The sequence below is a fragment of the Protopterus annectens genome, chromosome 11.part0 (assembly GCF_019279795.1).
Source record: "Protopterus annectens isolate FY-2018-M chromosome 11.part0, PAN1.0, whole genome shotgun sequence".
In the NCBI taxonomy this organism is placed as follows: Eukaryota; Metazoa; Chordata; order Ceratodontiformes; family Protopteridae; genus Protopterus; species Protopterus annectens.
In genome coordinates, this window is record NC_056745.1 from 1,080,401,866 (window position 1) to 1,080,429,456 (window position 27,591).

The 27,591-nt window shown below is 35.3% G+C and overlaps 1 protein-coding gene across 1 annotated transcript; it reads right to left on the reverse strand.

Moving 5' to 3' along the window:
* Nucleotides 1-615: 615 nt before the first annotated feature.
* On the reverse strand, nt 616-24,411 carry ALX1 (ALX homeobox 1). Its single transcript, XM_044087131.1, has 4 exons — nt 24,007-24,411; nt 17,495-17,802; nt 13,307-13,435; nt 616-1,225 (listed from the first exon to the last, which is right to left on the reverse strand). Exons 1-4 carry the CDS (start codon nt 24,236-24,238, stop codon nt 905-907), a joined length of 990 nt encoding a protein of 329 aa, XP_043943066.1. The 5' UTR covers nt 24,239-24,411; the 3' UTR covers nt 616-904.
* Between the last annotated feature and the right edge of the window lie 3,180 nt (nt 24,412-27,591).

The window sequence follows — 27,591 nt, forward strand, 5'->3', positions numbered from 1 at the left end:
TCCAGTCCACTTATAAGCCAGTGGGGAAATTCATCACTACTCCACCAGTTATGTTATCAGTTAACAACGCTGCAGTTTATTTATTTATTCCTGTGGTAGTATAGTCACATTAATATATGCTCACAGCTATGGACCATAGATGGACCCATTCCTACTATTCTCATTCAATCATGTCTGGATTAGCAGGTCTGTGTCTTTTCCACTGTGCACTCTTACTAATCAATGTCTTTGATAAACTGTGCCAATCCATGTGATTTGCTCCTTCTGCCTCTTGGCAGAAACCATGAGCAAAGCCTGGTTCCAAATAAGAAGTATCCTTCAGCAACATTTCACCTGTCAGTGGTAAAAGGCCTAAGCTAAGTTTAGAAAAGGAACATACCTGTGTTAGATTTAGCTTTCTACTAAACCTGCTGCATTCCAACTAGTGTATTAAAAAGAGAAGTTGTTCAAACATAAAAAAGTATATCATTATTGAGACAACCCCACTAAGGCACTCTGTTATGCATAACACTGACTCTAATGGTAGGATGAAGAGGCAGATTTTGCTACAAATATGCTGAATGAATGACTGAATGAATGAATGAATGAATGAATGAATGAATGAATGAATGAATGAATGTAAGGCAGAACTAGGCTGCAAAGCAGAACTTCCTGTAAAAATCATATCATGTCACAGACCAAGGTTTGCCAACAAGATTCAATAGACAAGAAACAAAGGCCAGCCTATTTACAGACAAATGTGCACCCCAACAAAATATCTGTTAAATTAGTGCATTTTTAGTCCACAGACTACTGCTCCTAGCCATTCTAAAGTAGAGCAGCATGTTGATTTTTATTTAAATACTCTGAACAGAAATGTTTTTTTTTTGTTGTTTCCAGTTTGTCATATGCAGCAGTATTTGATTTACATAGCCCATGAAATATTGGCAGTGTGTTCCTTGGCTTTCATTCGCAAGACTGCAATGCTTGATGACCTTCTCTCAAACTCAGGCTTTACTTCAAAAGCATGGCCATTGGAAGCCCCAGAAAGTATGGAGTCAGTGAAAAAGTTGTTGAGCGACATGTGGCTAAACTGGTTTTGATGACTAGCAAACCCAGTGTAACCAGAGTCAGTCCTGGAAGAGTGAGAATATTGCGGCATACAGGAGGCTGTATCCCGTGGTAACATACAAGACGTAACTACAGAGCCGCTGGGAGCATTTCCTGTCCACATGTTGTTCTGAATCTGGAAGTAAGTACAAGACAAACTTGTTACATGTCACATAGTCATCAAGAGATGAAAGTCAGGTGTTTTATTAATGCAGTTTAGAATAATTAGACTGTGGATGTTTACAAAGCTATAGTCTGGTGAATAACAATGGCAGTGAATGCTGCTAAGCTATGAATATTTTTGCAGCATAATACATTTTGACAACAAAGAACACCAAAGAATACATTCATTTTAAGTTCATGATGCATTCAAAGCCATAATTTCAGATAACAAAATAGTGAAAAACCAAAATACTTAATAGTAGTCTGTTTTACTAAGGTAATACCTCATTGCAGAATGTACTGAAAAGCTTAGATGTTTATGTAACAAATGCTGACATTGTCTGTCTTGAGTAAAGTATTATTCATGCAATATATATTTCAAAGAAAATGTATGAATTATGAGCTATTGCCCAAGCAATCATTATATAGATGGTAGAATTCATCCAACCAGTTTCCTGTCATCTTCTTTATCCTTTGCAAGGTTACAAAGCTGCCAAAGCTCATACTGCTAGACAGTGGGCATGGTGCATTAAAATCCATTCTGGGCAGGACACTGGTCTATCACAGAATGCACAATCTCACTCACTCACACACTATATGCACACTTTTATGCAATATGGAAAATGCCAGTTCACCTACTGCATGCCTTAAGGAGGTAGGAGGAAGCTGGTGTACCAGGAAAAAACATGTGGATGCAGAAAGAACATGCACCTGAGACAAGAATCAAACCAGAGAACCTCTTACTGTGAGGTAGCAATGCTGCTCACTGTTCCCATTGTTAGGGCCATGGAATATATTTCAGGAATAGTCACCACTGGCAAATATGCTGGCACAGCTCCCAGATTACCTTCAAAGGTTGCAGTCCACTTCTGGTCAGATAAGGTTCTACTGCCACAAACAGAATGAGACCAACTCAAATGGTACCAGCTGTCTACTGTACCAGCTCATTGAAAGTAAACTGCCAAGTAAAAAATGCCAAGCAAATCACATGCCTGAAACACCTAATAGCACACATATAGTAGAAAGGAAAATAGACTGAAAGCAAGCAATAATCATGACTAATGGCAAATAAAAAGGTCTTTTTTCTACAAGCACAAATTAAATTCTGAAGCTCTGTGTATCACATACTCTTATTTCATTGCCTTTCTGTACCCTTATTAGTTATATTTACTTGCTATTGTATTTGTTATCTGGGCATGAAGTGCTTATTACTGCATACTTGTAGATAAACATTCCAGCAAATAACATCCATGGTATATGGAAATACTGTAATATGAACCAACAGTATAATTTATTTTGTTGATCAAGATTTCAGGCTGAGTGGTGCCTGCTCGCAGAGAATGTTCAGGGAGAAAAAAAACAACTGATTGCAGAATTATATGTCCATATTGATTTGAAATATATATGAATAAGTTAAAGACACATTGGAAATGTTGTTATTTTTACTGTACCAGTTTGTTAAAAAAGTAAATCAGGTGACCAGAGAGTACAATCTTGTTAAGTGATATGTTCATTCATACAATTTACCAGTTTATATTGTGGGACTCAAACCGAGGGCTATAAAATGAGCACTGTGTCATCTTAATCCGATGTACTAAACTACTAGCTACATTTAACAGGGGCAAAACACCTTTAATTTCACAGATTACATAATTATATGCAGCATTGTTAAAATACACAAATTAACATGTTATGCTATACTAGAAACAGAATTATTTAAGATGCAGAGTAGAATTCCAGTACTAAATGTTGAGAACTAACCAAATGTCCAAATACAATGGAAGTCAAAAGAAGGACACAGTACAACAGAAAGAAACCAAGTCACGTGGAAAGATCTACAACTGAAAATGGGGAAAAGGGAAGAAGAACGGGAGAGAAGGGAAGCAGGAGGGATAGACATGAATGAAAAAAGAAGAGGAAAACAACAGCACAAAAGAAAGGGATTTAAATGTAGATGGAAAGGCAAAAGCATGAAAATTATATGATGACAGTCATAAAAAGAAACGTAGTTGAGTAACAGGCAGGATGAATTTAAAGCATTTTTATTTTTAGTATTATGATAGAAATATAAACCATTGCAATGCGAAAGAAAAAAAAAAAGAAAGATTGCATCAAATGCTAGATAAGCAAAATCTAGTTGAATAAATTTATTTTAGTAATAGTCAAACAAACCACATGAATTGATAAAATACTAATATACAATTAATCTCGTAATAATGACCTGTTTAGTTTCCTTTTGGCAGCATGGTAAATCAGTGGTTAAGGTTTCTACCTTATAGCTCCGAGGTTCAATCTACTATGTGGAATTTATACATTTGCCTTAAGTATGTGTGGAATATTTTTTTCTAGATACTGTCATTTTCTACCATTTCCCAGAAAGATATAGTTGACTGGCTACTCAAAATTTCATATACATATACTGAATTTGTTTTAGCCTTATGGTCTTAGCTGTGGCTGAAAAAGCCCTCAGAAAGACCACTTTACTTACCTGGTTAAAAAATGAAATTAAAATCTGCTGTTTGATGTAATTGTTAGGTCTTATTTTAAATATATTAATAGTCTAGAACTAATTAACAGTTTTACTGCTATGTTCTTATTAGTGTTACTACCTGATGCATCTCAACTGGCAACTCACAAGCTATGACTTATGTGTGCATATGGACCCACACTAGCTGTAGGAGTGGCAGAAATGCTTTGCGTTATTCAAAAAAAGCAGATAGATAGATAGCAACAGTTCATGCACTATGAAAGCTCAGAAGAGTTGCATTTTTTGCAGTGGTATATGATACAGGTGGCCCAGTGGTACAATGCTCAGCAGTGCTGCCTCACAGCACCTGGTTTCCTGGTTTGGTTGCCCGTTGCAGTGCCTTCTGTCTAGAATCTGCATGACTTCTCTGTGCTTATGTGAGTTTCTACCATGATGTACTCTCCTTCAACATCCGAAAGACATACCAAAAAAATTAATTGTGATTGCTTAAAGGGTGTGTGTGTGTGTGTGTGTGTGTGTGTGTGTGTGTGTGTGTGTGTGTGTGTGTGTGTGTGTGTGTGTGTGTGTGTGTGTGTCCAGGTCTGGTTCTGTGCTACATGCTCCTGCTTGCTGGGATAGTCTCAGACTGCACTACAACCCTCAAAAGTAAAATGGACTATGCAATTGGAATCATAATTCATCCTGTCTCAAGCTTTTTCACTAGTACCTACTCTAACTTCTAGATTATTATGCAAATCTGTTTCACAGCTTAAAACTTGGGATCACTGAAAAAGACTCAGAAAGGGGAGAAAATAGCTGAGCTTATTTAAAGGCAGCTTTTCTTTCCCTAGAACTGCTGCATTATAGGTGGGGGTGTTGTGGTGGAGGCACGAGTTGCGAATGATGTGTGCTGTAACTGTGGACAACAAAACAGAGGCACTGTGCTGCCATTACTACATGTCTACACAGCTTAAGGCAGAAAACCAGTGACTCACTGACTGGCAGGGTGTCTCCCTCCTATTACCTGTTCTCCACTCAGAAAGAAGGGCACTTTCCAAACAGGCACAGCTATGTGTATGATTAACATTAGACTTTTGACGTAGGCTGAAAACAAGCAATGGAAGAATATGAAAAAAATGTCTAAATAGCTTGTCAAATAGAATATATGAGTATAATCAAAACATCTATAAACACTAACCTGTGATAAAGTAGTCAATACAGCCCTGCTGCTTTCTATGAGGATTGGTATTTTATATTTAGAAATAGATGGCAGTATGTTTACCTAATCACTAAGAACATATTCTTTCACTACCAATTCTGGAACCAATTGCAAATATATATGTAGTCATAAGAGCAAGACAGTTAAGCAAGGTACACAATATGGCCATGTCTTAAGATAATGTTCTATAAACAAAGAAATCTTAGGTTAGATTCCCAAGACCTCTGCTTTAACAGTATATACCTGTAAGCACTTGTTATATGATCCTGTGTGTACCACTTTTTCATGTCATACCTTCAAGCTCACTGAAAGTATTTATTTTTGTCAAATGGGCCTTTCCTGTTTGTCAAAGACAAAATAAAACAAATATGTTTGCAATAATAATCGTTCTTTAGGACCCTTCTGTTCTCAATGGTTGTGAACTTTCACAAAAGTTTCAAGAACAATGGTTCCATTAAATGATGGATAACTGTTAACAAGCACTGTGGGCTGTGAAGTTATCCTCTTGTTTACCAGCTTTGAATGGCATCTGTAGAGGTGTCTAGAATTTTTAAAAACACAAGAAGTTAGTGCACAGCTTAGTAAAATGAGTCTGATATAAGCATTATGCTGCAATAATGAATAAGGAAACCATGATGAATTTGCACATAGAATGTAAACTGAGCCAAGCTCTCCCATCTGAGTCCATCAGAGTCTGGGGCCCTCAGTGCTAAACGAGTTCTGTAACTAGATTACTATTGGCTGCCTGAAGATGATGGCTCAATGAAGCATATATGTTTTTTCTACAGGGGAAAAAAATTCAGCATGAGTCATAAGTTCTTCATGGCATGTTTTAAAAGAAGGCCTTAAGTGAAAAAATATTTCTGGCATACGATTTCTAAACAAAATTATCTCCACCAGCATGATTTACTTTATTGTCTGAACAGGCTGTGTTGTGTGGCATTTATACTGGAAAATCTTGCATGACATTATACTGGGAGTGACAGTACGTGGTTGCTTGCTATAGTGTGTCTCCATCAGATATTAATCACTGTTTACTGAACATATAGATGGGTCGGCTGCATAACCATTTCTTTGGTTTATTTTTGGGACATCTACTTCTATCTTCCCTTATCTATTTTCTGTTAAAGATTCATTTGTCACTGTTGTTCATCAACATACTATTGTATTTACTAGATGAGAGGACAGCTTCAGTTTGAGTTTACTGAATTATCTTATTTTAGCTCTTTATTTTATTGTATTTTAAGTAATTAAGCATGTTGGATTGTATGCATTCTTAAAATTAAATAAATAAATGAACTGATGTTATAACAGGCTTCATAGCCTTCTTTTTCCATTTTACTAACTATGGCCGTCTCACTAAAATAATCAGCTATACATAATAGCCTGCTACTTACTACAGCATGGCAATAGACAAAGGTGAAAGGTTAAAATCAACATGTTTGCCAGATGCCTGGTAGTTCTGCATCATTTAACAAAACATATCTAAATTAAAAACCTGTGTAAAACACTTAAAAGGGCTATATTTTTATTATCCTGGCATCATTGAGTAAACTGCTATCATATAGTCCAGAAATTCATACCAAACAATACAGCTATTCCAACTTCACATGTTTGTGTTCCAGTTTAAATTAGGACATCATACTGATGACCATCTGTGACTAGAAATTAAGTCTCAATACTTTTTAACTTGGTTGATTAAATTAACCAGCATGCAACACAGATGGAACACATATCCAAAACAAAAAAAAAATATTTTTTTTTCTTTTGTTTTGTTTTGTTATTCAAGGCCAAGTTCTCCAAAATCTCCATGTACATGAACCCTCCCAATATCCCCCTGCTTACATGCATTAACTTTGGTTAGCTGCAACTCTGAGCTGGTGACATATTTCTCTTTGGTGAAAAGTTTGGCTAACCATACAAAATCTAACTTTGAATTAAGCATTCTCACCAAAACAGTATTTGGTGAATGATTTTGTCCCTATGTGGTCTGTCATTGTTAGGCAATGTGCACCCAGTTAAGCACATGACCACTGTGGGAAATGAAAATGCATTAATAAATTGAAGTTTTTAGGCTGAAGCAAATGTCTCCACTTTAGACACCTCTGCTCTTGTTCACAGCTTCATACAGAGTTGTACACTCAGAAAAAGACTTATTGTGAAATACTATGTGTACAGTATGTGTCCTTTCTGTTTTAATCAAGATAAAATATACAGCTGCAAATATAAATATTTTCAGCTCATGTTTTCTCTGTTTCCCCCCATTATTTCATCAAGACTCTGCTAGTTAAAGTTACACGAAGCAAACCAGTCAAAATTTCAACTCAAGTAAAATATTATAAAAAGCACTCTTTTTTTTATAGGTGGTAGGCCTCCCTATAACCACCCCCATACTTTCTTATATATACTAATTTCACATTTGCACAGCCAAATAAAAAAAGAGAAATCAACAAACAGAAACAGTACAAGTAAAGATTTCCTAATGAAAATGTGAAAATGTTCCAAGTAGGAGAAAAGAATAATGAGTTGACACTCAACCAGTTTACATTTGACTAAGTGAAGGGAAACCTGTTCTGCTCAAGACCTTTGCTCTAGATTTGAAAGATTATTGTTAAGGTTCCTCTTACCTTTATTTCCTTGTTTGCATTTTTAAATACATATATAATTGCCTGGCTTCTCTGGGACTTATTGGCTCCAATATCTTATTTTCTAATAAATGATTGGGCCCTATTCCCTTATAGCCATCAAACCATTTTGGTTTATTCAGTGCAGCATCGTCTGGCATCTTTAGACTGATATGGACAGAAAAGAGCAAGAGCTGAAGAATTTTAGCCTGCACTTTTTGAGATTGTGGCATTTTCTCAGTGTACCTACCTAATTGCTCCCATCTTCTGGCTGGAAATCCTGTTTCAATGCCCCCTATACTGAGTTTAGTGTGAGTACACAATCACCCATACTCATAATTGTGGCCTGACACCCCTTTACTCCCACTGGTCTGGACCCATAACACTTGACTGTCTGGCAGATAATGCATTTGTCACAGGACTCTGCCAGCTTCCACCATGTGCATGTATTGCATTAGTCAGTCACTTTCATCTCCCTGACTGAGTATACAAGAGCCTGGAGACTCTAAATGATCCCAGATCAGCTTGGGCAATAAAACATATGTGCCACATGTCAGCTTTATCTCTATTATCCTTGTATTCTTCAGCTTTATAAGTGAAGTAGAAATGTGAAACAGCATCTGGGTAGGTACATTTTCAGCAGTTCAAACTGACACATAGCCAGCTGAATTAAATACGAAGTATGCTTACAATGTCTGTCAAGTAAGCCAACTCAAAGAGTAGTAACATCTATTGTCAAAGCAGATAAAAGAATCAGAAGAAACAAATAAGTTGTAGTCAAATATATATAAAATCATAGTAAAAGCCGTTTTACAAGTACACCAATGCAAAAGTCCTTCAGCTTCATTCCAAACATTTGATTATATCTACAATCAGACATTTATTTTATTCAGTAACTAAAAAGACTCTCTAAGCTCTTCTCAAAGGGTCCAGCCCCTTATACATCTGATTGATTTGGTAGCCCTTTTTCTGAACAGTGACACTGTTTGCAGAACTTTTGTATGCTAGTGCTAACAGTTAGTAAATAAAGAGATATAAACTACAATATATCTCCTTCTCAGACTTACTGATAAAATTACACGCTGTAGGGACCTAAACCTTGTCCCCGCAATAAACAGAACATGCCGGAGGGATAGATTCCTGTCCCAGAGACTTCCCATACTCTGGAACAGACTACCTATCTATGTCAAACAGAGCTCCTTATTAGCACTCTTCAAGAAAAATCTTGATGATTGGATGGGAAATAGGAAATTCACCTCAGGGATCACTTCTGTGGCTCTGTTCGACAGGGGCACAGGAAAATAATTTTCTTGGGTGGCGAAAGCCAAGGTACCTTTTTGGTTAGGCTTATATAGGCCCTAGGGCCAATAGTCTAGTACCTACCTATGAACCTATGATATCAATCAGCAACAAGAAATATCTTAAAAGCAAAGTACTTAACTCTCTAGTCATAAAAATAAAGACACGTACAGTTTTACAGTGAAATGATATACTCAATTGCTTTGCTCTCCATTTAGTTCATTACCTGTATTAGCTAGAATATTGGTCTCCTATTACAAAACTGCTCATGTGTATTATATGCATCGACAATCACATATACTGTCTGCACATTTACATTATCTATGTCATCGCATGTGCTCTCTTGAAAATTACACTTGTTATTAAGTCTGCCATACAAACAATTATGCGTGTGTCTTGGATAGATCTTTTTTCACTGGGACTGTACTAAGGGCCTTTCCTGCTCTCTTTTCAAATCAATAAATATCAGCACATTTGTTTTATAAATGCTTAGGTTTTTCTGACTGACACTTTTTGCTGAATGTCTTGTATGAATCTATAACCGTTCCTTGTCCAGAAGGAAGCAGCTTACGTTGTGAAGATCCATGTACGACCCAACATTCCAAGTACAAAAGGTGACTTTTGACCAGTTGTTATACTGTCTTCTCTTTCTAACAGTCATATGATGTCAGCAGCTCCCTATGTTACTCTGATACTCAGGAATGCACTAGAAAATGTCACAAAACTGGGCAGTTCAATAGTTTAGGTGTCCGCTTCAAAGCCTCATGCTACACGGGTTCATTCCTGACCTCTGCTTACTGTATATATAGAATATGAATACTGTCTTCATGTGTTTTCTCCAGACACTTTTCTTCTTAAAAACTTACTGGTTGATTGACTTCACCAAACACGTGCATATATATTGTTTTTAACCTTGTCCATATTATCTGGTCATGACTGAAAAAGGTCTGAGAAAAACTACTTTACTTACTCTAGTAAGTTTGTTTGTGTCTTTCGGCTTTTCCCGGTTAGGGGTCGCCACAGCGGAACTCCAGTCCGCTAATGATTGGTAGTTGATTTTTACGTGCCGAGTTACCAGCCCTGATGCACAACCTTCAACGAAGGTACGCCCATTCATGCATGTCTCCACGCAGAAGACGCTCTAGCTGAGAATCGAACTGGACAGTGTCTTACTGTGAAGCAACAACGCTACCAGTAAATAAATAAAATAAAAATGATTCACCTCTGCTCACTGGACTCTCTTAGCCTAAGGCAATCAATTATTATCACATCTCCATATCAATCTACCACTGCAACCAATTCAGGTGTATTTGTTTTTAATAATCCAGGCGCATTTTAAGAGAACAGCATCATCATTTAGATGAGGTGAGCAAATAAAAAAACAAAATGTACATAGTGCAAAAGAAAACACAACAGTAACACAAATTTTAGCTAATCTGAATCACAGTGGCACCTCCCAGGCTCATAGCTATCAATCTCTTATCTTCAGAATCAGGGATAAAGCCAAAAAATAATGAGAGACAAAGATCTCAAGTCAGTGAGTTTTTTTTTTAATTTCAATGTTTTCCAAGTCTGACCTCACTTTCAAGAAAAATGCCAAAAAACAGAAATTTTGTACAAAGACAGAAAACTATAGGCCAAAAAAAAATCAAACTTAAGATAATCTCTTTGTATGAAGATGAATCCCACAAACTTACATCTGGAATGGAAAAAGTAAATGCAAAGCTTTCTTGCTTCTATGTTTAAATAAGTCCATATATTCTCTTTTTGCCCTTGACAAATAATTTGGGAGGCAGTCTGTCCTTCACACTTGGCACCCATACCCATCAATACCTGTTCAAAGATACAACACCAACAATGAGTCCATATACCTACCTCCACAACACCAGCAATGAGTAAATATACCTCCTTCACAATGTATTCCCTCCCTCACGACCATTCATTATTTGCTATGGTATAGCACAATACAACTTTGTAAAGTACAACTTACAAAACAAGTTGCACTTTGCAAAAATGTATTTTGCTGCACTATAAATTTTATTATATTACACTATAAAATTCCTCTCCCCTTTCTCTCACTGCACACATATATACACATATGTGTGTGTGTGTGTGTGTGTGTGTGTGTGTGTGTGTGTGTGTGTGTGTGTGTGTGTGTGTGTGCGTGCGTGCGTGTGTGTGTATACACATATATATATATATATATATATATATATATATATATATATATATTTATGGATATATATATATATCCCCTCTCCTCTACTCTCTCTCTCTATACATATATATATATATATATATATATATATATATATATATATATATAGATATGTGTGTGTGTGTGTGTGTGTGTGTGTGTGTGTATATATATATATATATATATATATATACACACACACACACACACACACACACACACACACAGGCACCTCCCAGGTTCATAACTTTCAATCTGTTATCTTCAGAATCAGGGCTAAAACCAAAAATAATGAAAGACAAAGATCTTAAGTTAATGAGTTTTTTTTTGTTTTGTTTTGTTTTGGGTTTTTTTGTGGTGAATTCATGGGTATTTTTAGAAGTAAAATAATTCTACTAATAATAATCTATTATATTTTCTTTAATATAATATAATATTTTTTATATATATATATATATATATATATATATATATATATATATATATATATATAGGGATGTCATGTCACTGAAAATTAGAGACTATTGAAAAGTGTGCTCATATTGTTAACTAGAAAGCATCAAAGTTTAGAGAGTTTACATTTAAAATTAAAATGTACAATACCATAATAACATATAACACCTTGGAAGACAACATGTTGACAGATCACTTTAGGGGAGTAACATTATATAACTTGCAAAAGATGAAAGCTAGGTTCACTTAGCTGCCTACCAGAATGCAGCCCACAAATGAAATTATTTTCACAGAATTATACAGTACAGCACAAGTTACATTTTAGTTTACTGCAGCATGCAATTTCAATTTCTTTGTACATATTTTGCTTAGCAGAATGGCAGACTGAACATGCATGTGACTATTATGTACTGTTATCCACCAATATATCAGTCAGTGGAAAATGACTGCGTCAATAATGTTACACTGGCTGCCAGAAGAAACTCAGAGGATAACAGCATTTGAGTTGTCAGGTTCTTCTCTACTTGTTACTAGGTTAAGTGATTTTATTCGGTAGAAAGTGTAAAAGTAGACATTAAGATCTTTACTCAGTGAGCCAGACAGAGACTGCTAACAAAATACTAACAGTACCAGCAAATTTCTTATATAATCCCAGCTTAGTCTTTTTTGGAAAAAAATCCCCATTTTTAATGTTTGGTTTAGTTTATTTTTATCTTATTTATTGTATAATTACCCTACTATTTAAAATATTTAGTGATAAGCATTATAATTAACTGAACTGAAAATTTAGCCTGTAGGTGGTTATATTAAGGTGGTCAGTGACAGAACTGAAATAGTGCACTAATAGGAAATCAGACAAATGGAATCATTTAAGAAAGAAAATAGATTAAAACATTATGAAAACTTGCAAGTATTCAAATATAGTTCTACCAATAATGAAAAAAATGTGGGTTTATGGTTCATGGAAATGAAACCAGTCTGCAAATTTATAATGTAAACATCATGCTCTCATTGTTTTAAAAAGAAGCAATTTTAAAAGTGCAACAATCTACAGAAAAGTAAAGCAGCACTGATGTGAGTAAAACAGAATTGTAGAGGTAAACGGCTCTTCAAAATATAAACTATACCATTGTTTTCTCCATTAGTCTCTTATTGATACAGTATTTAACTTACAGTTAAAAACCTGAACTGATTTGTAGTCTAGATGAAGAAGAAAGCAGTCAGAACAAGGGGGTCTGGGGTATCCTGTTCTTAATTTGTTACAGAAGTGTGCCTTCCAACTCACCAAATCAAAACAGAAATCATGTTATTGCTTTTATATATCATTAAATAAAGCACTCACTCATGAATGCATAAAGCAGTTTAAAAATAAATCAGGATATAGTAATCAGACCAACCGTAGCCTGAAACATTTACAAGGAAGCTAGTTGCTGGAAAGATTGCAGTGGATTCAGTATAGAAATGCTTATAATGGTGATCTGTATAATAAAATATGTGACTTGTTTTACTGATTTTTTATTCCTTCTTCAAAACGTCTTTATCATGCTAATAATTTCTAAAATTCCAGCAACACTAGATATTTTATGCAAAAAAATAGTTTCATATCATTTTAAAAAGTCAGATTGTTGTATATTTCAATATGCTTTCTTTTATCAGTGCAGAAAGACACGTCTTTTTTAAATAAAATTACTATTTTTAAATTAGCTTATCCAACATTTTTTCAGAGTACTGTAGTATTATATTTATATATAGTGACTTTATTAATAAATTGTAATTAACTTATGAAAATTGTTTACCTGTGGATAATTATCAGTTCTTGGTAAAACTGATATATCATAAGTGGCAGCAAAGTGGTTCTTGGCTTGTTGTATTTGTCCATAGCGTTCTCTCTTTCTCCACTTTGCTCTTCTGTTTTGGAACCAGACCTGCAGCAAAAAAGTTAATAAATCATGAATGAAAATGTTATGGACACTGCAAAGAAACTGGTCAGAGATTTCAAACAAGATCCTGATTACAATAAAAAGGCTTGCTGCAAAGAAAAGAGCTTGATAGTTTTAAAAAACAGACAACAGAATATGGTAAAGTATAACTTGTAAGCTGTTCTTTGCAAAGGAGTAGCTTTTTTTCCTCTAATCTCCACCCACCCCCCAATACAGACAGTAGTCTGTGTAGCTCTTAATTTGCCAATCATACACTAAACTCCAGTCTACAATTTAAAAGAAATCTCACTAGTACCTCAGTGATTTAACTATAGTCTACAAGCAATCAAGCAAAATATATTGCATTATAACTTCAGAACCTTTTAACGTCTAACTAGAAATCTGACTTGATGTTTTGGCTAAAGCCCTGACATCAGGTGATCAAGACGTTTTCATGTAATTGCTAGCAATTTCATGTCAGTGTAGGTACCTGAGGCCCCCAAAAATGTTTTCCTGCTGTCTCCGCAGGAGATACCAGATGCAGACTAAGGAAATTTAGTAATGAGGGTGTTTCTCTGTTAAAATTACCATTTCTAACACTCTTTGAAATGATCGCCAATTACAGTGCTGATGATAATAAATGCCCAGAACTTAAAAAGGGAGGTGACATAGGAGCTTGATTTTTTTTTTTTTTTTTGTGCAATGTTCACAACGTGAAACATTCAAATTAGTTAAAGCAGGAAGATCTGGCAAATAAAGTAGGTAACTTGTGGGAAAGGAAATATTTCATTCAGTTTCGGTTGAAGCTGGATGAAAACAATAGCATTCAGTATATGCTGTAATAATCAAGCACTTTGCATTTCTCAGATAAATGTATGGCTCAGGTTTAAAAAGCAACTAAATCTAAGTCAATTTCAGAATGATTTTACTTGTCAGTCTATTGTCATGTGGTTCTCCAAAATTGCTTGCTCCATCTTTGAATGATTTCCTAAATCCTGGGATTGTCCATTTGATAAACTAGTAGTTTGTAACCTGACTTGCAGCCAGATTCCATTTAATTCTGCTTATGTATCCTTTTGCATTAACTTCTATGCAAGTACTGCCAAAACGCACTGTCCCATGACCAAGATGAATTTAAAATTACTTCTAGTATTGTGCACTCTCTTTTTCTTCTTCTAACAACACATTTCTGTCTGAGAAATAATGCTGCATCATAAGCATTGGTTTGCTGAATGCTAATTGGTTCAGCATAAAAGATTTAAGATTTTTAAGCCAATAATTAATTCTTAAAGCAATCCTCACTATAACGCTGTGTGACAGTACAATGAACAGCTTTACAAATGACCACTTTAGTTCAACAATCATTAGTAAAGGAATATTGGGGATCTGCTTTAACATATACATTTCAAGCAATAATGCGCATGTGTGTGTGTGTGTGTGTGTGTGTGTGTGTGTGTGTGTGTGTGTGTGTGTGTGTGTGTGTGTGTGTGTGTGTGTGTGTGTGTGTGTGTGCGTGTGTGTGTTCAGATATGTTTTTCTATGGTATTAAGACATTCACTTCCTTATTAAGGCATATTTTTTTCCTGCAGCAAGGTAAAATAATGTACAGCATTATATTATGCATCTGCCCTTGGTTTTTGACTAGCAGACTTCTAAAATAAGGTTTCCCTTATGTACTGTTTAATTTTTCTTTTCATGTTAAATTTGTAACCAGCAGAATCCCAGGTCATTATATGCTATTTCACTGAACTAGCATGGCTCATTTATTAATTAATTTTCTAACTAAGAAGTTCCTCTGGTTATGCCAATGGCTTTCTTTTTCAGGGGAGATCAAAAAGTCTTAACAAAAAACAGAGCATTTGGTGAGCTACACACATAACCCATAACACGCGTGACACAATGCAATTATAATCTGTGTCATGCATGACAATGAATTGATATTATATTACTATAGTGGCTCAGTACACTAATCTTGTAATTAATATCAAAAAATAACTTTCTGATATTTATTTCAACCAATATTCAGTGATCCAATAAATACAAATAATAAAAAAGTTCAATTATTTTACTGAAATGGTTCAAATAATCAAACACTAGATAAAAGCATGCATAATTCATACCACTAAAATAAAACACAGCAGTCCAGTATGTTCTTAATGTTAATAAAGCTATACATCTAAGTAGATTAAAGCAATGTTTAGAGCCACAGTGAGGTAAAACCTTCTGACATGGTTTGCAGTTTGGAGCTCTGTTGCTCACTTTGCAAAACATAACATGTCATAACTTAAATCCCTTTTAAAACAGCATCTCTTTACATCTGTTAGCTGGCCTGGTCATCTCTCCCCACCACAAATACCACCACATACTGCTAATACCCAGGACACTTTGGCAGGGATGCCACTGTCCTCATCTGTGCTATTGTTTCCTTCAAAATGTGTCTCCCTTTCTAATGTTTTCCAACCTAGCAGCTTATCTCAGCTAATTAGTTCATAATTTGTTTTTCCTTTTGGCTAATCAATGTTGTACTTTTGCATGCAGAGTTACATATGTTTGACAAGGGAGCATTGAGAGTCTAGATTTCTATAACTGTTTCTTTGTGATCTTTTACTGGTCATCCTGTATGTAACAATTACGATTTATGTCCCAATGGCTCCCCCATCTGTGGAATAGACTCCCTCTCCATGTCAAGCGAGTACCTCTCTAGTCCTCTTTAGGAGGAACCTGGACGACTGGATGGGAAACAGAAACCTTTGGGATCCCACCTGTGTCCCTGCTGGACAGGGACAACAGGTCCTAACTTTGTGGAACATGGGTGAAATTCTTGGCTAGGCTTATAAGAGCCTCTGGGCCAATAGCCTAGTATCGTTCTATGAACCTGTATTGAAGTTACATTTGACTCCTAGTGGCATAATGTAATATAAAGCAAATACTAGCTCATTTTATGTGCTCAGAGGTTCTTAATCTCATATTTTGACTCAGGCATTCAATTAATAAACAGTGCTGATCACATTACTTGCTTACTTACATTGCCAATACAAATTACTAATACATGTACTCTACAGAAGGTATTATATGACACCTCTTCTACTCCAGAAAAACAATATAGATTTCCACATTTAGGTTTGAAACTGTACTTTACTTTTTCTTCTCCTTTAGGAATCCACAGGTTAACTTTTATAGCATTCACACTACCTTAAACAGGGAAACTAATTGTCTAGACTATGGAGGTTAAAACTTATCTTTAAGCCCTTATTACAAAATGGCACCGTCTGTGCTTTACGGTCAGTTTTATTTTTTTTTTTTTTGCAACTACAGGAATTATTTATCGGTGTATTGAAGGGAGTACACATATCACTAGTAATGTCAGAAATATATTTGTTCTGAAAAATATGAGAACATATGAATATAGCAACAATAAGTTATCATAAGAACATTTTAAGTAGATACATTTAAAATGTATTTTCCTCAGTTTTCAAGTGCTTAATAGTGCTTGCTCACCTTACCTTTTTCTTTTTCTGTTTTACTTGTCTTTTTAATTGTAAACATATTTTCTGTTGTAACATATCTTCACAGTATAAGCTGTCTAAACACTAACGTTACTCATCTAAATCACAAATTGCTTATCAGCAATTCAGGAAAATGTTGCTTTGCTTGTAGTGTATAAAATAAGTACAATACAAATTTTTTAATAAAGTATTAGTCACATGACTAGAACTAGTGTGCATTTCCGATTTTAGAAAAGGCACAATTTAGAAATCGGTTTAACAATGCTTTCAAATAATTAGGCAGTTGCTTCCTTCCTTTATTTGATACTGGTTTGTTCTGCATTAATCCATTTGGGACAAAATAATAGGGTTCTTTTATATATTTTTTAATCCAAGCTGTAGATTCACTCTTTTTTACCTGTTCATTATTTATTGCACACTACTATTTGTACACTACATGTATTACAGCCATTTGCATCACTATAATTTGTTGTTTAGGAATCCCAGACTGCCACTGCTGTCAGCCAACATCTTGTTTTTGCTTTCACTGCACAGCTTTAACAATAAGTAATATTTTTACCTGGACTCTAGCTTCTGTGAGCTCTGTCCTCAGAGCAAGCTGTTCTCTGACATAAACATCTGGATAATGGGTTTTCTGAAACACCTTCTCCAGTTCCTCCAACTGTAAGCTGGTGAACGTGGTTCTGTGCCGCCTCTTCTTGCTGCTGGAAACATTGCTGTCACATTTATCTCCCAACTCCTCAATTTCTCCTTTGTCTTGAACTCCTTTTGCTGGAGACACTCGCAAACTGCAGCAGTTATCCATCGTTGGCCTACTTAGCTCTGTGTGCAGGGGCTGACCCTCGATTTTAGTTATCCCATAGTTCACTGCATGATTGAAACAAAACTATATCAGACAGATGTTTTGATTACCTAACCATTTATGATCTCAGGAACAACATGCAATGCTGACCTAAATGGTTATACCCACAACCTATGTACAGGATAACCCAATTTCTGTATGAATACTCCCAGTAATTTATCTATTAAGTAGCAGTGTGCACACTACTGAATACTTCTGCCCTTATATTTTGGGGAAATAACTGAATTACTCTCTACTGCTAGAAATATTTGTCTATATCAGGGAATATAAATCACAATGAAGCATCTAATTAATTGTTATTTATATATGCTGCACCACATGAAATAAAGTACTGTTTTTGCAGAGTGTCTTCTGATTTGAACTGTTTTGCCTCTTCTTTTTCACCAAACTATGTCACTCTAAGGAAACAGAATAAATATTTATTTTTGGTAGCAGGATGATGTTACTGGAACCAAAACTTCTGTTTTACAGTGAAATCCTAGGAAGTAAAGCATATCTTCCAGTGTCAGCTGTCATATATAACTGGCCTTTACAGCACAACCAATACAGCCAGTGGCATGCATACATATTATATTACATTTTACCAGAGGATTAACCATAACTGAAAATTGTTGTTAGTCATTGTCTAAATATATACATATCCATTAAGATGCAAAGACCTTTTTAAATCATCAGCAAAAGCAAAGAATGATTACCTGAGTAGGTTATATCCTGAATTTGATGAAAACAAAAACTTAATGAACAAATAACTTGTGTTATTTACTGGACAGAACTCCTCAAATGGATGGTTCTTTTGCAATAGACTGATAAACTGAACGCTGTTTACATGATCAAATAACACAAATCATAGATGGTTTATCTGAAATTTGGTACCATGAGAAAAATAAAAAAGTTCATGTGTGAAAAGCATACAACAATGTGTACTTTATTAGCATACCCTTATACATATAAATGCAACACATTTGTGCACCATATGATTTTGTTCACCAGCACACTAGAGATCTGTTTTACATACAATATGATCACAGGCAAATGAAGTGAGTTGCATAGACACACAATATGCTAATAAGTCTGATAGCACTGTCTTTCCAGTGCTGTTTTTTTTTTTTTTTATGTTTATCTAAATTAAACTTTGTGAAGGGAACTGTTTGCTCCAAAATGTCTTTCCAAATAAGCGTATTACTTTGTTGAAAAGAAAATACCTGATGTTATGTGCAGTTCATAAACCGTTGAAATTAAAAAAAACTATTAAAGTAACAGTAATATATCTGTGTAGGTATTAGTAAATGGTTTATTGACAATAGTCATGTTGAAATGAAATTTTAGAGTGGTAAACTTGAAGCCTACTTACAAAGAACACTATCTATATCTATATATATCTACACATATATAGAGATATAGATATAGATTAGATAGATAGATAGATAGATAGATAGATAGATAGATAGATATAGATATAAATATAGATACAGATATAGATATAGATATGTGTGTATATAGAGATAGAGAGAGACAAAGTAACATGCATACAAATTATGTTAGATTGTTAGATGTTACCACAGGAATAAATAAATGAAAACTAGTAAGCCAACCATATGCATATACACATAAGAATGTTTACATTTTTCAATTATCTGAACTTTTTTCAGCTTTTAATTCCAAATTATGTTGTAGCTGTTAAAAACACTATGCTTTGAAATACATGAGGAAATTCGAATAAAGTTATGATTATGAATGGTCTGATATGTGTTGCAGCATTTTATCTGCCTTCACATTTTTTTACCCCGTCTCCTTTCCGATCACACACACAAACACACACATTTATTGTAAATGTAATGTGTTACAAAAAAAGTAAAACTAAATTACTTAAACAAAATAACGATTATGATTTCAAAATCAATACAATTGGTATGTATACTTTTTCACGTTTAGATCGCTCATAGTTGTGAATAAATAATTTACAGGAACAGGATGTCACAGTGTGTGTGTGTGTGTGTGTGTGTGTGCGTGTGTTACAACTACAGTTATGGAGGCACTAGTTCATACCGCCATGGCAAAACAACAAAGCGATGTGTATTTCTTTAATTGCGACTAAAATCTGTAATTCTTGGTTTATAATCTCTGACTAGATACAAACTTTATGTTAACTACATTATATGCCATTTCCTCCACTAAAATATATGTTATTAAGCTTATAGTTTACCATTTAACAAACATTGTTTTTGCGGCTTACCTAGAGGATGTGGTACTCATCTTACTAGTGGCATCAACAACTTGCACGGACTAATGCTAAGTGTAGTTTTTCATTGTCTGGCACAAGCACAACCATACTTCTCATCTATCCAGATTTTTGCTTCATATTTTGGACTGTTACTTATAAAACGTGTGGTTCTCTAGCAAATTACTGGGATGGTCCGACAATTGAACTCATCAAATATTAATATGCATTTGCGTTTTAGACTTCAAATCATTCAGAAAATGTATGTTAACACAAACCCTGTTATTCTAGTCACTTCCTAAGTTTATAACAGCAATATTTGAAATCTGTCCCTATTTTTGGCCTTTGTCCCTCAATTGTGTTAGGATTTGTTCAGCTTTCTTGTATTAGGAGGTTGAGAGGTAAGACAACAGCAATTGTTTTTCTACGACTTTATTGCAGGATATTTCACGTGATTCAACTGTCCCCTCTTATAACATTAAATATTAAATTTGTTCGTTTACATTTCATCAGCTAAAACATAGATTCAGGTAACGCAATTCTATATTTCCTTCTTCATCTGCCCTTTTCTAATATATAAGTTAAATCGTTAAACGTTTATTTTTAAAGCATGCAAATCTTCCGTCTCACTATAACTTTAATAAATATGATTTCAGAATTATCGTTGATTTCTACTGCTATCATTCATATTAGCCTCTTACCATACCCGTCAGCTTTCGCTTATTTTGACTCAAATTTCAGCTCTGTCCCTCTTAATCCTCCTTAAAACTGGTGACTTTGGGGAGGCTATGAATTGTACTTAATAAATAACGACAAAATTAGATTCATAGGCTTACTTTAACTTCAGAAAATCTATATTTGTTCTCGTTTTCTTATTTTGTCAATGTGTCATGTTAATAGCACCACTACTTTAACAGGGCAGCTGATTGCCCTTTATTATTTCTGGATTTTTCCCCTCACTTTATTGGTTATGTATCTCTGTTTCATTGCGATAAGCATTTGGTGGGAAAGCGCGTATGAAATAATCTCAGTAAATCAGATTTCTCCTCATGGTAACACTTATAGGTTCATAGGTAGGTACTAGGCTATCGGCCCTAGGGCCTATACAAGCCTAGCCAAAAAAATGTACCCTGGCTTTCGCCACCCAAGAAACTTATTACTTGCCTTTGGTGTAATAACAAACACTTTATAAAATATAGTTTCACAAATCCAGTAGACTACCTGTCAAGTGCCGTGTGTGTGTGTGTGTGTGTGTGTGTGTGTGTGTGTGTGTGTGTGTGTGTGTGTGTGTTTGCAGAATGTCCAGGTTTGTACCTCATAAAATTCGTGGTTTTCTGGCAAATCGCTCATGATTGAAGTCACTAAATAATGACATATATTTGAGATTCATTTTGCACATGGGGTACGCTAACCCAAATGCTGTTATTTTAGCAACTAAGTGTATAAGAGCAATATTTAAAAAGTGTTTTGCCCCCTCTCCCGTTATCTTAGGCTTTGCCTACATTTCTTGTGCTAAGAGGATGAGAGGTAAGGTCAGGTGTAAGAACAAAGCAAATGGACAGTGCAAATCTCTCAGCTATCTCATGGACATCCCAGATTTTGTCTCAGAATGTTGCTGTGTCTGTTTTTAAACTATGATTCCCCCCCACCCCCTCCCAGAAGAGATGGTGGGTTGAGTGAAATAAAAAATAGTGACTTGCTTGTTTTACTTCAAAAATGTATGTGGATTCATGTTTTATTCTATCAAATGAGTAAGCTTGCAGTGTCAAAATATCGAAAGTGTCTCTATTTAAGGCCTTTGTCCCTGACTCTGGGCATGAGAATTTGAGAAGAAAGTAATTTACAATATATGGAAAACTGTGGGAAATAAAATCCAGGCAAGCTTGAAATCACAACCTAAAACATACTGTTTGGCATGTTAATTCCTGCTGTCTAACGATGGATACATCTACTTGTTTGTGTGTCAATAATTCTGTTTTTCATATAACGCCAATACAATTTGTTCATTAAAACACGTAATTTTACCCTTATTTGGATGACCAAGATAAATAATAAAATAATGACTTCTGAATACGAAGTAAGGTGTCCTTAGCAAAGCATGTGGCTATCATACAGTATATAAATGAACAAAGTAAACTGAATCATAATGTGTCGATGTGGGTTAAGATAACACTGAATGTCATGGGATCAGATAAAAGACTGCTATTGATCTAGGTACCACGTCCACGGCCGGGGTTGTTATCGTTTTATACCAGAAGTCATGTAGGAAAAGTTTGTTTTTTTATCGCTTATTACACAAAGTTCTAGTACATATTTTTGTACATATACATAAACCTATCTCATAAATATTTGACCACCAATATCATGATATTGATCTATGGATCAGTCATTTCTCTATGATGGCACAAGCTATTTATTTTTCTTCACTTTATATTACTCTCTCAATGTTTATTGTTTATGTATGAACTATTTACTACCCATATTTACCAAAGTTATGCATTCTTGATTGTTATCGATTTCTTGTATTGGTGGCAATGTGTTTTTGTAAAGGAGCTTTTCTCCCCGGGCCTCCGCTGAAGAAGGGCCACTGGCCCAGACGGACATCCCCGGTAAACAAATGTAAAATAAAATAAATAAATGACAGAAGTGATAACAATTAAGTACGGAGAGGAGATATCATAAAACGTGGCAAATTTAGAGTAATAGCCGATTCCGAAGCAGCTTTAATTCACAAAGCAAATTCATCTGGGAAGCAAAAACCCAAGAGAAGATTGTACAACATAAGGGGACTCAGTAGCAACAAGAAACGTTAAAATGAACCTCGGGGTGATTGTATCAGATGTCCGAAGACTATGCAAGCAATGCAAGACAACAAACCATCAAAAAAGGCTGGTGCCTGGCAGAATAGCGGATATGTACCTTCCAGGAGGGCACCATCTGGAGCACTACATGCATTTCTGAACATCTCCACTTTGCTGAAAGAGACAGAACCACATTTCAGTTACTTCTTTTTGAGTTACAAGGAGGGTAGATGGCTCCAAGGCACATCTTAAGTGCTACTTTACAAAAAGAATGATTACTAAAACATCTTTTTAAAAAGACAGTCACGTCAAACAATAGCTTAATTCAAGAATACCAGGAAAAAACGAGGATTCTTATAAAGGGCTGGGGAGAAGAAATATGCTCTTGGTTAACTGCGGTCCGTAAGATTACTTAGACCAAAAACTGCTTCAGAAACGGTACTTCTGTAATACATAGCAGTCAGAGGGTCTACGTTAATAATTCTGCCATGTTTTCTTTCGTGCTACCAGCAGCTATGATATTCACATCTACCAGCATCAGAGTATTAAAAATCATAGCCGTGCTCTTTACAAATCATAGCAGAATCAGATTGTCAAAAAGAAGAGCACGGCTCCCTCAAATTTGGTGATAAACAACATTTGCACACTTTTAGTTCAGCTAGGTAATGATGTGTATAATGCCTAACTTTATGAGGAAAACAAGTAAATCTAGGGGGAATAATGCTACATCTGAGGGCGAAAATCATAGAGCTGGAGAAGTATGTCGGTATAATCATTCCCTCCACATCCACCCGCCCCCATGCCACTAGTGAATAGTCTGCACCTCCCCCCATGCCACTAGTCAACAGTGGTTCACTGGTAAGTCCATTCATCAGACATTAATGATGCGGTTTGGAATTAACATAGGACTAAAACAAACTAATTTTGTTATTATGTTTAGTCGAGCTGTTAAATTAAACAGTTTTTCTTATTTTATTATGATGATGGTTATTATTATTATTAATATTTTTTTTTTTTTTGGCTTTGCAGTAACTTTTATAAGAACAGAAACAAAAAAAGTCATTTCCAAAGCAGTGAAATAGTGCGAATGAGAGTATGGAGTAGTATATATAGAAATACATATAAGCAGTTTCTTACTGTAGCTGGGTTTTTTTTTTATTCTGCCTAATAATGATTGATATTCTTCTTACCACGATTATCTTCGCAAGGAGGCGTCCTGTCTAGCCTGCCATGGAGCTCAGCTCTCTGGATAGTGCTGAATGATTGCTGCACACACTTGGGGGGGTTCTTGCTGTAAAAGGAATCGTCTAAACTTTCCATAACGTGTTCCAGTGCGCTTGTTGCCGGCCCCATGTAGAAATCACCGCTTTTATTGCACGACTGTTGGCTTTTCAATGTGAACTTCTCACCAAGAAACTCCATAACAATATTAATAGCAGTAACAGTATTAATAATGAGGCCAATGACGGTATCCGCGCTGTCTCATTTGCTTCTGAATGTCCAGAGTTGCAGAATATGCCTCAATAGATAATAAGGCTTCTCAGAAGTTTCATTTGTCTTCCTGAAGGGTAACTAGAAGCTGCCTTTATACAAGCATTGCAGTGCCCCAGGATGTGCAGCCTCCCCACTAATACATATGGAAATACTAGGAATGCAGGCTCCACCCAGAGGCACGCTTTATACTGCTAAAATAATAAGCTCCTAAACGCTGGGATCTGATTTGCTTGAAAAAAAAGGTGTCTGTTGGAAAATTATTGTTAAACTCCCATACTACTAGTAATGAAAATAAATGTGGGGAGCCAGGAGACTGATTATACAAACACGAATAATTAATTGCAATTAACCCAAACACGGGGGACACCTTACATGAGTCCTCCTGCTTTGGAATCCTCACTTCCTGACCAAGTAAGGAAGATAAGGTTCATCGCTCTGTGTGTGTGTGTGTGTGTGTGTGTGTGTGTGTGTGTGTTTAATTTTATTTAATGGATGTACTGATGTAATGGATAGTACATTATTTAAATTAAGCTAATATAGGCCTGTATATCTTTCCTTCAAAGTACACTGTATGCTAGTAAGTGAACTATTCTTGAATATCAGTGGCTGTTAACTGCAAACGTATAGATTTCTTGGGATTTACAACTATCGAACAATACATATTTTCTTGGCTGCTAACCAAACTGCAAGGTAAGCAGCATTAGAGATGTGGTTTTATTGATAACTCATCATATTTATAAAATTATAAACCAACTATGTGACGCTTTACACATTTATTTAAAAACGTTTATTTATATATTTGTTAGACGCGATTCAAAGAGAAACACTGAGTATTCGATTTGGAAAAAAAATAGTCTGTACCCTAAACTTGACATTTTCAAGTCATTTATAAGTCGGGTGTTGCTGCTCCAGGTCAGAAATTCTCGTTAGCCAAATCTGGGAAAGTGTTAGTATGCCTATATATATGGATAGCAAGAAATAGCAATATGACGCAGGCTTAAGGTAGAAGCCTGATAACCTAAAATGTCTGTAATATTACAAAGGAAAGTTTAGAAGCATAGCATTAATAGTATTAATTCATCACCCATGTGAGATCATAGTTCCTTGCGTATACTGTGGAGGGACAGCAATGTGAACTATCATTGTTATGCTAGGACACTTGTTAGAGAAATCTTTTTCATACTATTATGCCAGATATGACTGCTCACAGTATAGAGAAGGCAGTTGAAATCAATGATTTGAAGCTTTGACAGAGACTAATGCTGGGTCTACCTTACCTACCTTCCACATGGGAAAATAGGGACAAAGAAGTCAAATCTATCAGGGACGTTTTCTAAATACCGGTAATAAGTGTTTCATTACCAACACACATTTTATGAATAATTAAACGTTGATAAATGCAATATATAGCCTAAATTACTCACTTTAACTGTTTCCAGGCAAGAAGTACATTTTCAAGTGATAGAAATTTCAAGAAAACGTTATGGACTTTCCTGAAAATCAGATGAAGCAAAGATGCGTCGCTTGCATAGTTCAACAGGGCAAACACTATACTGCAATATTCAGAGGATTAAATAGCCGTTTTGTTTTCAAACTGTGGCACGTTTCGGTGAGTTTTAGGAAAATTAATGCCGATTGCAAACCTTTCAATGTTGGTAAAACTCTATGCCTTGAGATAATTGGTTGTTTTGTTTGTAATACATATTAGTTAGCACTAGTAGTACCACTACTAATATACCGCTAAACTTTTTTTTGCGCAAGAAGTTTGGACACAGCCAACCATAATGGGGTGGCAAAGGCCCAACATATAGAACATATTTAAAATACTGCTCTAATTCATTTAATAGTTACTAGAACTGCATGCTTTGTATAAAAGGCATTTTTAAAACAATACAAAGTATGGCACTAATGTCTGACCAGGCTGACCTTATTGACTGATTGCAATCCCTCAGAGAGTTACCAGAAAATCATATTTTTTCCAAGGAGAGGGCAAAAAAATAAATTAAGACAAAATCAGGGACGTTCGATAATATCAGGGGTATTTGAGAGGTATGATTACCGCTACAAGAAGCTGCTTTCTGATTATGGTTTCTGTTTTACAGCAGTGTTACCTTTGTACGCTTTGTACAGATGTAGATCACTTTTCTTACTTATCCTGCCAAACAATTTTGTTTTTGATTCCCAAAAATGACCAAAAGTCCCTTGTTTTAATTTTTAAGTTATTTGTTATTAAAACAGTGGAACAATGTAAATTTTAGACAAACAGCGTTGCATAACTGCAGCATGCAAGACCCCATATAAAATTGTGTGTGTGTGTGTGTGTGTGTGTGTGTGTGTGTGTGTGTGTGTGTGTGTGTAGTGGTACAGCTATAACGTTGGGTATACCATCACCATTAACCGTAAGAGAAACCATAGATCGGTGATCAAATAAAAAGGCAAGCAAGCCATATCAGATAGATCGATCGATCGATAGATAGACAGACAGACAGATAGATAGATAGACTGATTTTGCAACACATTAAACCGCTTTCTAGTTCCTTCCAAGTTATTTAATTGCTGAAGCTAAAATAGTATGCTAAGGAATCCATAAATGTAAGACGCCATCAAATAAAGCTAAATAGATGATAATGTGCAGTACAATTTGTACAGGGTCGCAGTCCCGCTTTTCATTATCAAGGCACAAATTTCCATGCCCAGTATATTCAGAATAGTCGCATGATAGAGAAGTATAGTGCAGATTAATTTTAACTATGATTTGTCACTTATTCCCACGGTAAGGGAGTACTTTTTCAAATAAATTAAATGAAACCTATATTTATGAAGTCTGCACCGTTGTGCGGTTTGTCCTTTCTCATTAAACCATAGTCGAACGTGACTCTGATCAGTTAATGAAACATGCATTCATGACATGGACTACTGCAAAGGAAGTAATGTAGATCACATAACTGAACCGTGTTTTGCGAAAGAGACACATTTCCATCCTTTTCCATGGCCTACAAGCCATAAACGTACAATTAGATTCTGAATGTACAAAATAAATCTAAATAATCTCTTCAGATTGCACATTTTATATGTACAAAATGAGATTATTGTTATAGCAGCGCATACTTTAAAAAAATGTAAATTTGATGGTCTTATCCAAAGACTAACACTTCTGTCCTAAGGTGTATATTCAATTTTTGCTACAGAAGCAGAAACGTGTCCTGTTTTTAGTTCAGTTTGATAACTGGGTTAACTGGATTGGTCCACAGACCCCTTTTCGCTGTGCAATCAACAGAGAT